Raw genomic sequence first — 15108 nt, forward strand, 5'->3', positions numbered from 1 at the left:
ATCCCCTCTATAATCAACAAAACAGCACCTCTACAGAACTGTTATGAAGCAGAAAGTAACTGCACCATCATTACATGATGTGTTGCTGAACAACGCCATCTCCCAAGTCCCCACCATCCTTTCAGAGAAGGGTGAAAAAGAACATGGTGTAAATGAACAGTTTTCTGCAGCTCATTCAGCCCTCTAGCAGTCTACACAGAGAACAGGTTCTACGAGCAAGGACAAGAACCTCTTGCTGCACCTCCCTAGCCTCAGAAACAAGAGCTCTGGAACAAGACAAATGCAAGAAGAAAGCCCACCACACACCTCATTACTACTTTCATCTTGCCTCAGCCAGCACTGCGTGAGTGGCCATATATATATAACCTAAGCTCTGGGCACCAAAGTAAATTTAATGCAGCTCACTTGAAGCAACAATTGCTATCAACAATATCCTTTCGTACATCTCTTGTAGGCTTCCAACTGAGCATTACGCATCCTTCCTCGATCCTGTGTTCAGATGTTGACCATGAAGAACCAACTCTGCACTAATATAAATTGAAGAATTTTCTTTCTTTTTTCCTTACCTTGTCAGTATTGGTGGGAACAAGAAAATGCTCTCAAACCCTGCAAGAGTTGGTAACCAAGCTGGTAATCAACAAACTGCAAGTTATCTCCAGCTAAGCCTGCAAGCTCACTTCCCCCACGCAAGAATCTTGAAAGCTACACACATACACCACCATGACTGCTGTCCTCTGAAATCTTAACATAAAGAAGGTATCCAAGTGGTAAAACTGGTAAAAATTACTAGTTTGACATACCTAGTTTGATATAGCTGCCTACAAAACTAGGCAGGGTGGGGTAAAACACATCTGCCTTCTACAGCCACACCACTTAGAGCAGGTGACCACCACGCTCCCCATGGGCTGCAGCACTCCCGCCCTCTTTGATGGCCTCCTCGCACACCGCCCATGCAGCCACTTGTGCTGTGGCACCACCACTCGTCTCTCCTCCTAGCACAGTCACAGCCCAGCAATGGCTTCTTCTGCATCCCCGCTGGTCAACGAGGCGGTCATTTCGAAGAAATGGGGAAGAGCGAGTGTCTTCCATGGACTTCTTGTGAATGAAAGCTGACTTCCCTGGAAGCTGCTTCAGAATGCATCTTAACGCAGTCATTGCGGAGAAGGGAAACACACCACACACTGGGAGATTCTACAGCCACCATACAACCCCCACCGAGCCTCTGCAGCCTGCTGGTATTGCACACGTAGATATCACACCGTAAAAGCACATATACTCAACTGCTACAGCAAGCTTTGTTGGTGGGAATGTTTTATTTGAGTACGTCTTTCAAGCCCAAATACAAAACCAAATGCAAAAGGAAGGTGGGAATTACCCTAATTTTGCCAGATAAAGAACTTGGGGTGAGAGGAAAGGGGGAGAAACAAGGCTCCTAAAGATGTCTTACTGCTACCCAAATGCAAACAATACGTTTGAAATTACCTGCAGAGCTTTATATTGTACTTATGGATTAAAAACAAAAACAAAAAACATTCACTTAACGCAAAATAATCCAGTAAAGTATATTTAAGTGCCAAACTTGGAAAAAAGTGGCATTAAAAAAAATCAGAATGTTTTCCCATCTTCCCAAATTAAGTAAGATAAAACCCAACACCCTTCAAACCAAATGAGATTTTGTGAGATTGTTACACCACTGTACAGTACACTCATAATTAAGATGTTGAAGTTGTGGGGAGGGTCAGGCTAGTATAACAAATCTCACTCCAAGGATTGTTAACACAAGATGCGGACTGTAAGTAAAGTGCATGAAAGGAAGCCTGCTCAGCTAAATGAAGTAGACTGAAAGATCAGAAGTCAGCGGTCATTCGCCAGAGCGGCAGCAGGCCCGAAAACCACACTGCAAATTCTGGCATCCACTGGCGGTTTCAGCATGAGGACCTGCACAAAAACAGAACAAATGTGAAAAGAAGAAAATAGGCCGCTTAGGTGCAGAATTCTTCTAACCTGGTAATTCATAAAGTATCTTTTTTTAAACACAAAACTTCATTCAGCACTGTGAAAGTCTGAAAGGCTGCCGCCAGTAACGTCACTGTATTAACACCTCACTTCAAACAGCTATTTTGAGTGGTTTTTTTTTTTTTTTTGAGACAGCTTTGTCCCATGAATGTAACATTTAAAATGACACAGACGTAGGATAAGCAACACTGAATCAGCAACTTTTAAAGAGCTCTCACAGCTACCTTTCACAATCGAGGTGTATTTTCACAATGCGTATTTAAGTCCCATTTTCCAAATTTAGAGGATGACATCACGGTATTACCAAAAAAGCCACAAGCTCTAAATCTATTTCTATTTATATAGAAACAATTCTTAGCCTGGTGTTTTTTTCCAGGAACATTTCATAGTTGGCTAGACCTCCTGTACTCTTGACTGGAAATTCAGAGTCTAAAAAGAAAAGCACCTTTACTATCCCTACAATTATCCGAAGCCGTAAGGCTACAAAGGAGACATCCAAAAAAGAAAGCTGTGAGGCACAGACAGTACAAACCAATGCTGTAGTTCTACCCACCTCCACTTACCTTCACATTGTTATCCCTTTCAAATGTTAAAGTGATCATAAGACAAGAAACTATTGGATTTATTAGTACAGGACTTTATTTCCTGCAGCCATAGGCCTGCTTCAGAGACACAAACATTTACAGTCAGGTTGGCCGAGCTCTGGCACCCAACGTAACTCAGCGCCACACTTTCAGTTGACCACAGCAAGCTGGTCAAGAGCTAACCAGGACAATCCATCTTTTCCCCCTTCGTACTTGAAATAAATCAGAGACTATTTAAGGTGTTTTCAATACATTTAGAAGAGATTAGCAAAATAACGTAATGAATAAGGGCACCATGCTATGTCTGGCTTGTTTTTCCCCCTTGAACAGTAGCTTGAAGTCGTAATTCAATTAATTCCCCCAGAACCTTGTCTCTGGAAATCAGTTTTTTTGCTTCAAGCCACACACCGATGAGCAATATTCTACAAGATAATTAAATTAACATGCGTGAGACTGAATAAAACAAACCTGAAGCTATAACGGAGGACAATGGTTACAATATGCAAATCAGCAATATCTTCATTTGTTGATAAACTTACTTTCCCTTTCAAGTCTTTTTATTCACCTGAGCTACATTTCGCTCCTCCACATCACTTACGAGCTAGAGTTTGAAACCTTCGTTTGAAAGCTTCTTCCACAGTCCTTTAAAAAGGAGACTCGGTGCTTCTGAGAAGGTGGCTTAGCAGACTTAGCAGAGCACGTTCTGGGCAGCAGCACTTCCCAAGCCGTGGCTGACCCTCCTCCTCCCTGCCACAGCTACGCAGCGCATCAGCAGTTCTGAGGCAACTGTCACGCTTCTAGGAACAACGCTTGTGACAAAACTGACAGAGCCACAACATCCCAAGGCACAGCGTTGCTCACTATACTTCTAATAGTGCTTTCCACCACTTTATTGCTCATCTCAAGAATGCTCTTCCTCGTGCTAAGAACTGAACATAAGAGCTGGCCCGTGGGCCGTCCAACCCAGCACCAACTTGGCACTGCCAACAGCAAGTGTTGCCCAGGGCACTCACGTACGCCCCCTGTGCAAACCTTTCCCATTCCCCACAGCGTTCAGTACCGGTGCACTACAGATGCTGAAGCTCATTTCCTTTAGTATTTGTTTATGGCTCTCTGTGCATGAATTTGTTTAACCCCCTTTTTAATCCTTTGATACTAACTGCTTCCACAATTCCCCACGGGACCAAGTTCTAGAAATTCACTACATCGTGCATCTGTTTTAAATCAGCCACCTACTAATTTTAACAACTGTCGCTGAGCTACAGTACTGCAGAGTTCGGTAAGCTGCTGCACTTTCACGTCACCCACTGCCTTCCCAGACCTCTAAACATCCATCTCCCTTTCAGCCTTCTCATTCCCGGACTGAAGTGTTCCAGCCTTTCGAGCATCTCCCTGCAAGACTGCTCCCCGCTCCATTCCCTAACTCTTTTTAGTAGACCTCTTCCACATCTTGAACTCCACTACGTACACTTGGACAGGGAGACCAACACTGCATGCAGCAGCTCCAAGTGTGGGTGCCCCGAGGCTTCCAGGAACAAGCAGCAACACCTTCCTGTCTTGTTCTCAACACCCTTGCGATCTCAGTGTTGAAAACATTGTTGGCCCTTTTGGCTGCTGCTGCAAACAGGACAGATCTCAGAATTAGCACTGACAGCTCTCTGCAACTGTCTTCCAATTGTAACTGCCGGCTCTGAATTCAGTTTCATGCAGTCACGGTTTGATCACTACACTCCTCCCAGACATATAGCCATACATACAGCTCTACCGAAGATCACGAGAAGTCCTTGTGGCAATCTTCAGCACCAGCATCAATGTTTGAGGCAGCTCAGTACCATTCGAAACTTGGAAGTAATTCCATTACTCGCACCAAGACAGCGACCGAAGTGCTGAGCAGAACTTACCCCAGCACAGAGCTCCTGGGGGCACGGGGAGAGGCATCAGCTCCCAGATCCTGCCCAGTGACCATTAAGCCCTACCCCTTCTTCCTGTCCTTTAACCAGCTTTCAGTTTTCAAGTTTAAGATTTTAAGTTGCTGTAGGATTGCTTTAAGAATGTGGAAACTTGTAAGTAAACCACATCATCTGAAAAATTTACAGTCTCCTAAATTATTAGGCACTGACTGACAAGTTACATTAACCACACCACAGTGAAAGCTTCCTCCTCTGCTGCATTTCTTGTCCCATATCTAAACCTCCTGACAATACTGCGTTTCCTTTAGAGCCTCTAATGAAGAACTCTGACGAAATGAAGCTCAGGTTTTACACCACAGCTCCTGAGATCTCCTGCTCTGCATTGTTTCTGAGCACATACAAGCAATTCCCGTAATTTGAAGATATTTCTGCTTATTAAAACAATTATTAATAATGTTTATTACCTTGTTGTAACAGCAAGTCTGTTTGGTTGAGACTGTCACTTCATTCTTATGTTTTGACACGTCAATTGATCTCCTCTACCACTGGTCACGCATCTCTGTAAGTATCCCAGTCCTCCTTAGCCTGTTCTTTTTGCATTTGACACAGCAACATGCACTACCTTTGCTTTTGGCAGTCACAGGACCATTTTTGTTTTCCTAACTTTGTTACATCTCACTGTCCTTACAACTCTTTGCCTTCCCAATTTCTGTCTTCTCCACTTTTTGTTACTGACCTCATTGGACTGGACTCTATTTACAAACTGTCTGTATTTAAGAGGCCATTAAATAAGAAAAAACACCAGAAAATATTCTGTTTTCTTTGGACTCCACGTTCAAGGGCTCCCATTCATTCCACCTCGCTGAAGCGCCAGGTTAAGCAATACGGAGACCATAAGAAGGGAGCTGTACACAGTTCAGTGAGCACATCATCTTTTTAGGTCCTACAGGAGGGCTGGCTTTTTCAGAAGGGCCCCTCTTGTTCTCCTGACAACGCGGTGCTAGCAGTGAAGTGCCTGAGTTCAGTGAGTGCTGGGGTCGTTCACCTGGGGAAGCAAAGTTAATCGGGTTCTCATCTAACCTGCCACAGACTGCGTTGCTGGCTTAGTTACCTCTAAACTGGATTATTGTAATGCTCTTTAAATCTAGTTCTGATTACTCAGACACTTCAGGTGACCCACAGGAGAGGTCTGCTTACTCCTGCTGAACAACTCCAAGGTTTTCAAATATTAATATAAATGTGGCTGGCAATCTAAGGAAGGAGCACAGCTATTTGATAACTCCATTTTGATGATTTTTTATTTCACTAATACATGTAACAGATCTCCCAGAAGGCAGTTAAGCATTTCACCCAGAAGGCACGCCAACCAAGACCAGGACCGTGGTGAAAGAGCTCCTTCAGCCCAGCACACACCTGCCTGCTGCCATCGTGACCCTTTAGCCACCTGTTCTAGCCCTCACCCGTGGCAGCAGAAATACTCGTGGATATACAGCAAAATGGATCCCCAACCCATCTGAGAAGAAAAAAAGCCTTCAGCTACCCCAGTTCTTGGTTTAGTTTACCAAGTAGAAACAGAAAGGCTAACACCGACATCAGGAAGGACAGCAGGGAGGGAAGGACTGCTCATTTTCACAGCCACCACTGCGAAGGCACAGCCCAAAGCAAGGAAAACGAGTTGCAAAAGTTGAGGGTTCCAGCTCAGCGAGAGGCTCCTTCATTCCCAACAGCACACACCACACTGGATGGTCATGTAGCAAAGGCACCACTTTACAAGGGAATTACAAAAAAGTGATCAAATTAAGCATTGGCCTTGAAAAAATATAGAGCCAACATTCATTTGAAATCTCAGTTTGAGTGTTACTGTATTAACCTTTGATGAAGGTAACCAAGACACTCTCATAAAGAGTGGCTGTTGTGTATCTGGAGAACTTAGGGAGAGTCCAAACCCTTGAAGTAACGATGTGCTCCCACATAAATCTGCACAGGGGAGTCCATAATCTAACCAAAAATTTCAAAGTTCTCAGCTCCATTGCTAGAAGACAGATCAAACTGTGAGCAATGAATTCCCAACCTCACAAGAAAAGAGTGAAGCAGAATCACAACTTCATTTTATTAATGCCCTAATCCTTTAATTATAGCACCTGAGGACTACACTAAAAAAAAATCTAGAAATTGAATTGCTACTAAAAAGCTGCGAAGAGGTACTGCTCCAGCAACCAGGGAGCCCCATTTTTCTAACCCTGGAGCTGCCCGTATTGCAGGATTTGAAACTGACAGTACAGTAAGGAGACTGAACGCAGCTGGACAAGACAGCCTATGGGGAAATACCTGTTGCAACTTTAAAGTTTGTAACTCTTAAAAATTTAAAGCTTAAACTTTTAAAAGTTTAAAAATTAAACTTTCTTACTGAGTTTAGTGTTCTTCCATCAAATGTTTCAGCCATTACAGAAGACCAGCAATAAGGATGGGTGTATACCAGATTCATTGTCACCTGCAGCTGAGGGTTACCTAACTCAAGTCTCCGGTGCAGGGCAAAGCAGGCAGAGATTCGAAACTAAACATTACTACGCAAACCAAGAACTGGAATCATACTAACAGTAAACAAATAGAAAATAAATCTGGAGGTGTGTGCAGGTTTGTGGGCTCAGATAAAAACTGTATCATGTTATTGCTGTACTACAGCTGCGACTGACCCAGCTTGAACATCTGAAAGTTGCCCACATGCCTACCAAACAAGTCCGGCAAGATCTCCACAGAGAATATCCAATAAGGCTGCACATGTTAGGCTCAGGATTATACAAAAAGAAATCTGAAAACAGGCTGTAGGTGAAAGTAAAGCCCTTCTATGTCAAAGACAACAAAATGGTATCTTTATTAATCAAAGACGGCTAAATTCCATACTGTCGGCTCCATTTTTTGTTCTGCAAGACTGACGGGTTTTCCAACACGATCCCAGAACACATCTCCTTCCCCGAAAACAATCCCTGATAAGCTGGTGGGCAAAAAAAATTATGAAATTATTCTCTAAATCCTTACAGATCAGTAATCTTTGTACAGCATTTAATATAATCTCTATACGAGCAAAGAAAAGCAAATAGCTTAAAATATGGATTGCTATAAATAAAACAGCTTTTACTTCCCCTACAGGTTCTTTAGAAATACCGTATGATACGGAAATAGTTCAAGCTGCCACAGAAATCCTGTTGCCAACAGAGGGGAACAAGTCTTTAGCACTGTCACAGTGAAGTTTGGGTGAAAATACAAACAAAGGTGTCCTGATAAAGCTGCAGAGAATTCAGTTATGAAAAGGTATTTCCCATTTCCAAATTTTGCTAGGACGCCTCTAAGTTTTTGTTGGCTTCCATCTAAAAAAAAGCTTCTGAGATGATATTTTTCAACAGATATAAGAAGTCGGACCATTACATCCTCTCTCTCCAGTTGACTTCTCTCTAGAAGAGCTGCTCATCCAAAGGCATGCAAGATGCTTTACAGAGCAGAGCTTATAGCCTCACTGCTTCCAACAGGCAGTAAAAGAAAGGAAATAAACAGGAAGAGGATCAGGACAATTTTACAAAATTATTCCAGAAAGTATTCTGTTTATATACAAGTAATTTCTTTGGGATATTATAGAACAGCCAAGCTTTAAAGTGGTGGAGGACTTGCACAAAAGATTCTGACTTTGTGAACTAAGATGACACACTATATTTTAGGGACTAGCACAATGGAGAGAGACAGAAACAGCTAAAGACAAACCAGAATATTGAGTCTGGTATTACTGAGAAGTGGAAACAAAAAAAAATAGCAAAGAATAAAGATGTAAAAGGGAAAAGCTTTTAACTGGTCTTTGAAGACATCGTTAAATTCAACACGATGCAGGAAGGAGAGTCAGAGAAGGATTTCAAAAAGGAACCTTAATTTCCAGATTGAAACGCAAGGAGGTTTGCAAGGTGGTTTTAAAAAGCTATAGTCCAGACAGAATGAAAGTAGGTAACAAAACAAATGCATCAAAATAAAAAAAAAATCTGTCAAAAAGTACACGGAGAAGTCCAAAAATTATGGAAGCAAAAATGATCTAGTACTTTAACTTCTAACATTAGTAACATTAGGATCCAATCCAATAAAGCACGTCATCCTACATCAGTTGCAATGTACTGAATTCCCAAATGTCAGTGAAGTTTTACTTTTGCAGTTCCAAAGCTCCAGCACCCTAATATAGCAGGGACACCCTGCTGTGATCGTAGCTCAATATAGATGCGAATTGAGATGAACGCCATGAACTATCAGGGAAATATAATTTTGTTTTACACACAATTAGTTCTTGTAATTCTTATAACTCTGTCACCTCAGTTATCCTTTTTTGTTTTTCCTTTCCATTCTGTTGCACTTACCTGTTTTAAATTCACACATGGAATACAAATCACACCATGGTTCCATCTCTAACACTATGAATGTTTACTGGACCTGACATAACAGACCAAATTCCAGTGTGGGAAACACTGAAAAGACTTCCACCATAACCGTATTTTATGCATTTATCCAGATCCTTCTCCAGCTGAGATCCAACCCTAAGTTCGTAAATTAAGCAAAACCAGAACAACTAAATTACATTATCTATAAGGACACATGATGGTATTCTACACCAAATCCACTGTAACTTGTGAGGTTTACATAAAACACAATTTTTCCCAAAAATAGTCATTTTAGTACCGCTCTAAGCCTCTTTCTCAAGTTATCGCCACAAAGAAAACGTACAACTGCATGATTTACAGGAAAGAGACAGAGAGGACAAGGGTGTATCAGCTATATTGAGACTTACTTCCTAGCCTCTATCACTCATGCTAACCTAAAGTAAGAGATACATGGACTAGAAGTGTCTTCCTAGAGTAAAATGATGTTGGACTAAAAAGAAAGAACTGACTTAACAGTTGCAATTTTGTAATTAATATTTGAAATTCAGTGCTACACAGCCAAAAAAGAGTTTTTTTTTTACTTTTTTTTTTGCGTGTTTTTTGTTGTTTTGTCTGTCATTTTTTAATTTGCCCAGAGAGGTTGTGGATGGCCCATCCCTGCAGGCATTCAAGGCCAGGCTGGATGTGGCTCTGGGCAGCCTGCTCTAGTGGTTGGCAACCCTGTCCAGAGCGGGGGAGTTGGAACTAGATGATCTTTAAGGTCCTTTTCAACCCAGCCCATTCTATAATTCTATGAATTTGTTTGCTCATGTGTCCCTAAACCAAAGGTCACCCCCCAGAAAAGCATCACATCTTCACAAAAGACATTACCGTTAATGTTGTCACAGTAGTAAAAGTGTTCATCGTTTAGCGAAGGGCATGCAGCAACTAAATCCTGCAGGCCTGCACCAGTTACAGTGAGACAACCCGAGAGGTTGAGGTGTTCCAAGTGTGGCAGTCCTCCTCCCAGAGTCAGTGCCCTGTTAACAGACAGAAGAGAGGCGTTAAGAGCTTGCACAGCACTGGACTGACTCGTACTCCACTGTGTCACCAGTCACCAGTTTACTAGCATCTTGTAACAAAAGCACACCTCTAATAAAGCATTTAGCTTTAAATCTGGCAGTCTGGCACCCTACGAGGTGCATCACCCTTGCAGCCGTGCAACAGGCCTGAAAAATAAACCAATCCCTACAGAAAGTAATAATTTCCCTTGACAGAAATGGATTTAAGTGTGAAATCACTTTGTTCATTAATGACTCCAGATATGACCACTTATTTCAGAGAACTAGCATGACATGCTTCTCCAAAACACTACTGATTTCTGGTGAGTCTTCCAAGGTGAGGTGTATTTCTCAACCCATCCTGAAAACAGAAATGCAGAATTGATGTTCTCAATGTTTGGTGCACAACGCTTCCAAAAGCTTCAGTATAACTTCTTGGTTCAAGTCATTTTGGAAACCAAATTTGTACTTTCCTAAGTCTGCCAGATCTTTACCAGCAGAGCCTCTCTGCCAACACACCACCACATTACTCAGATGAAGTTCGCTATTTTTCTTCCAAGTGCAGGAGAATTTGGCTGCTGATAAAGCAGCCTCACAGATACACTGCACCTGACCAAACACTTTCTGTTAGCCTGCTTGCTTCTTTGGGAGTTCACGGGACAGCTAAGCAAGTTAATCTGAAAAAAATACCACCACACCACAAGCTTGAATCAACATGCGTCAGATTCAAGCCAAGACATTTTCAGTTGCATGTCCTAAGCGCATGGGTGTACAACTTTCTCCCGTCAGAACTGCTAATAACAGAACCAACTAACAGTTCATATGAAATGAACTGGCACATATAAATATTAGGAGACTTCGTTATCCTGGTAAGTGCAACAAATACTTCATGTAGAATACAGCCTCAACTCTTAGTATTCACTTGTATCCAAAAAGCAGTGATGGGAAGCCAGCACCACAGCTAAACCCTTCCTATGACTCAAGAATCAAGTAGCCCTTTGGTGCAAGAGCCATGAAAGAAGGCCAGCCACATGCAACTACACGCAGCGTTGCCTATTCCTCACCAAGTGAGCCACACTCAGCAGCACCAGTCTGCTCCAGCGCTTGGACAGCACCAGGCTCAAAGACAAAGCTAACTGAAGTGAAAGCTTAAGTCCCAGAATAGCTGCAAAGAGACATTTGAACAGCTGGTACTTCCGAACTTTGTCAAATGGGGACAAAGCCTCTCGAGAGGCAAATCAACACCAGCAGTGCCCCACGTATTTCTCTGTTGACTGCGGCATACGGTACAGGTAGGCATGAAGCCTTCACATTCCAAGCAGCTCTAATTAGTCCCCAGAGCTACTACAGCACATCTGAGCAGGTGACTTAAAGTATTTCAGTCTTGTCCCATTTTCGTTATGAAGCAGTAACTACACTTTGCTGACACAACGCAAAATATCAATTACATATCACACACTGCAAATTTTGTGACTGTCGTGAAGCTGGCTCAATGTAAGCTAACTACAACTAATTTCTATGCTTTATACATTATATGAAGTTACATTTAATGTGTTTTTGTGCACATAGAAAGTTACGTCACCGTCCATACAAGTTAAATGAGATGTTACAGTTTGTTTTTAAAGTTTCAAGAGTAATAACAAGTTTGGCAGGCATAATGGAAAAAAGTGAACTAACACTGAATTTCCTAACAGGAAGTTACTACAAGTCTAATCTAAAAGTATAAATAAATACTGCCCGTTTGCCTACTGCAAATGAATTTATGCAAGCACTTTATTCCAGAGGAGATGTCTAAAAAAAATGTTTTTTTAAATCCTTTCACTCAAAGGAAAAGTTGGAGAAAGTTTTCAAGTCTGGTACCATAAATATAAATATTTTGAGATAGATGCAAAGATCACTTAAGACTTACCAGATTTTCTCAGAAAAACTATTTATACAGGCCGATACAACCCAGAGCAACCCAACTGCAAAAAATACCATTAGAAAAACCCTACTGCAGCGAAATAGCTCAGAAATGTCTTTTCACCTGAGAGCACGATCTGTGATCTGGTAACACCCAGACAGACTGAGAAACTGAAGAACTCGTGCAGTCTCTTCATCTGGTTTTTCACTCCCAGAGTATGCCAAGTCTTTTTTCTCTGACTGTTTAGTCCTTGTTGTTTTTCTACACAGTGCAGAGGACTCTGGAAGTGCTTGAATAGTTCTTAGTGCCGTCCCAGCACAACAAAATGAGTGACCGCAGTAAATCAAGTCAGTAGAAGCACAGTGCTGCTGCCACCCTCTAGTCCTTAAGCCATAAATGTCTCTACTGCAGCAAGATGCAGAACAATTAATGGGGGATGTTGGTTCCATGAGACAAAACCCTTCAACGTTTCTGTGTCTCCACTCTGCAGCATCCTCGATGTCAGCTAAATCATCTGCATCTAGCATCCACACATACGCAGAATTGAAGTTTTCTGAGCTGTCAGGGTCAGTCCAATGATGCTCACTGTCTCTTCCCTCGATAAAGTCTTCGTTGTTGATTTCATGCAAACAGTTATACTTCTTGCTGGACTGCAGAGTAATCTCTCTGTTTTTCCACAAGGTCTTAGCATTCCTGTTTCTGCAGCCTTTCAGAATACCCCTGTTATGGTGAGTTGATATGATGCCCAGAGCTCTGGAAATCCTCTCTATCGCCACATCCGTGATTTTTTCACATCCAGACAGATCAAGGTGGCGAAGATTTTGACAACAACCAAGTGAAGACCAACTGAAATCAGAAGAAACAAATGACTTATTTTTGCTCAGAAACAGGTGTTATGGATAAATATACAAAAAAGATTAAATAAGGGAGATACTTTATTAATTCACAGATTAGATAAAGAAGCCCGTATTTATTACATCTTGAACAATTTTTAAAAACAGCAGACCAAACACATGTGTGACAACAATTTCAAAAAGCAGTTTCCGCTATGCATAATGCTGGTACCAAGAGCCAGGTAAGTTTAGAGAAAACATACAGTTCACTTCTTTCAGCTTCTTGAGAAGTTAACTTATTGAATTAGTAAAATTCACAAAGAAAAGAAATGTGAGGTGTAATATTCAGTTCAAAGTATTTTAATACTTGTATTTTTTCCTATCTGAGTTTCTCAAGCTTGCCTGCTTATCCATACTGAAGTATCAGTGTACTCAGACCCCATGTCCTTCTCTCAAAACTCTCCACTTATTTCAGAAGGAATAGCTGGACTCCTGAAGCATGCTTTGTGTATGGTATTAATTATTCCATACAGGTAATTAGTCTTAGATTGCTATGGAAACAGACCTTCACATTGATGAAAACTCACCCCTTCAGCCTTATATTTTTCAACTGAAACAGAAATTAGATCTGCAGTACTGTTGCTGCATTATTAACTATAAAAGTATATAGCTGATTTAACCTTTGTCTGTTCATAGTTAATGTTAACATTTTCCATATACGATTATTTCCATTTACAGCAAACCAAATCCATTTTCCCAAATTACAGATTTTAAGATTAGAAATACAGATATAAGGAAGGGCCAAGAATTTAAGTTTCATGGGAGACTGACACGAAAAGATCAAGTTCTGAACCATGCAAATTCCATAAAGGCCTTTATTTCAGTTAAAGTTTCTACAAGCTACCATGCCAGTAACATTTTGTGTTGTTAGCACACACAGCTTGAGAGCACTGTATGATTAAATTGCTGCACATAAACGGCCACTGAGTTCCAGTATCACGTTAAGACCCATTTGGGCAGGCTCCACATTTACGCATCATCCCACTAGTTTTAATGAAATTTCTGCAGACTTCTGTAAAACTCGGGAGTCTACAGTAATACACCTAGGCCCTAGAACTCTTCCCACCATTTGATCAGCAACGTAAAAAGCAGTATTCCAAATGCTATCAGCTGTATCGGAACAAAAACTACAGTAACTGAGTAACTCCCAAAATTAAATCTATGAACAGTTTCAATTGTTAATATTAATACAAAATTAAATTGTTATGGATATCTATACTTCGATAAATTTGTAGTAGTTAAGACAGAAGGTTGTAAATAGCAAAGCATAACTTTGTAGTGGCCGTTTCATTCACGTGTTGCTCTGGTTTAGTCCTTTGTTCTGTGTGAACCCTGACTGATTTATTTTGGTCTCGTGCTGGCAATGGAGTAAGGACATGCTTGAATGTTTTCCCCCTTTTTATTTTTAAAAAACAACAATTAGCTAACCTTTCAAATGCAGAGTCTGAAATATCAGTTTGAGTGAGATCCAAATATTCCAAGTTGGGACAAAGCTCCAAGATCTGTCTAACCTGGAAAATGAAGAATAATCAAAGTCTAGCCAAGGTTGCAAACAATGTCAGAGACAACATATGAATCTACATTCTTTTAAGTTGCGACTTGTTTTCACAACCAGCGTGCTTTAAACTTGGGCACATCGGTTATTAATTCCAGGTTGCACAGCCACAATTATTAAATGCTGGTTTCAAGTTACATACCATTTTGCTAGACACTGCAGAACTGTAGGCTAGTACTAATGTCTTCACTGAGGAGCCTACATATGGGAGGACATTTTGAATTAAGCCATGAAGCAAACGTTTTTCCATTTGTGCTACATTAATGGCAAGTGAATCTTCAGCTGCTTCTTCTGAAAAATAAAAAAACAAAAGAGGAAGACTTAATATTTTAAGTCATTTGGAATCTACAGTGTCCAGTTACATCACTAAAGTTATCAGGAAACCAAAGAAAGCCTAACAAAGCTTAGGTTTCAGAAAGTACCCTACACCAAAACTTTTGGTGAATTCTAGTTCCATACTTCAGCCCCATCTTTAAAATCTTGTCTTTCCAACAATCCTGAAGATTTTAACACCAACAGCAAGTAAAAATAGTAAAAGACTTAACAGAAAATTAACATTTAAGGACTCCGAGAAACATTTACTTCAGACAATGTGCTATTCAAATCAGTCTGGGGCAGCTATTTCCACTGACTTGCTTAATAAATTGAAATACAGTATCTAGGGGCACTTCACATCCCGTGATGTAAAAGCTTATGACAAGTTTTACTTTAAATCTAGAATGCATTAGGATGCAGTATGATTCACCCAAACTTTCTAAAAGATAAAATCTACCTTTTACCTCCTTCCTAACTCCAGAA

General features: G+C 41.0%; 1 protein-coding gene across 2 annotated transcripts in view; it reads right to left on the bottom strand.

Annotated features, from left to right (window-relative positions):
- Window positions 1-1294: 1294 nt before the first annotated feature.
- The window catches only part of FBXL5 (F-box and leucine rich repeat protein 5), a 35627-nt gene continuing 21813 nt past the window's right edge, over window positions 1295-15108 (bottom strand). The window contains exons 7-11 of one of the 2 annotated variants that reach the window (XM_048048257.2): window positions 14453-14601; window positions 14184-14266; window positions 11986-12708; window positions 9790-9938; window positions 1295-1938 (exon numbers count right to left, since the gene is read on the bottom strand). In XM_048048257.2, the coding sequence (XP_047904214.2) occupies window positions 1862-1938; window positions 9790-9938; window positions 11986-12708; window positions 14184-14266; window positions 14453-14601 (1181 nt within the window). In that variant the 3' untranslated portion in view covers window positions 1295-1861. Of the gene's footprint in view, window positions 7503-9789; window positions 9939-11985; window positions 12709-14183; window positions 14267-14452; window positions 14602-15108 lie in introns of both variants that reach the window. The other variant, XM_066995667.1, reaches the window with a different exon arrangement.

Source organism: Anser cygnoides, chromosome 4, assembly GCF_040182565.1.
Source record: "Anser cygnoides isolate HZ-2024a breed goose chromosome 4, Taihu_goose_T2T_genome, whole genome shotgun sequence".
NCBI lineage: Eukaryota > Metazoa > Chordata > Aves > Anseriformes > Anatidae > Anser > Anser cygnoides.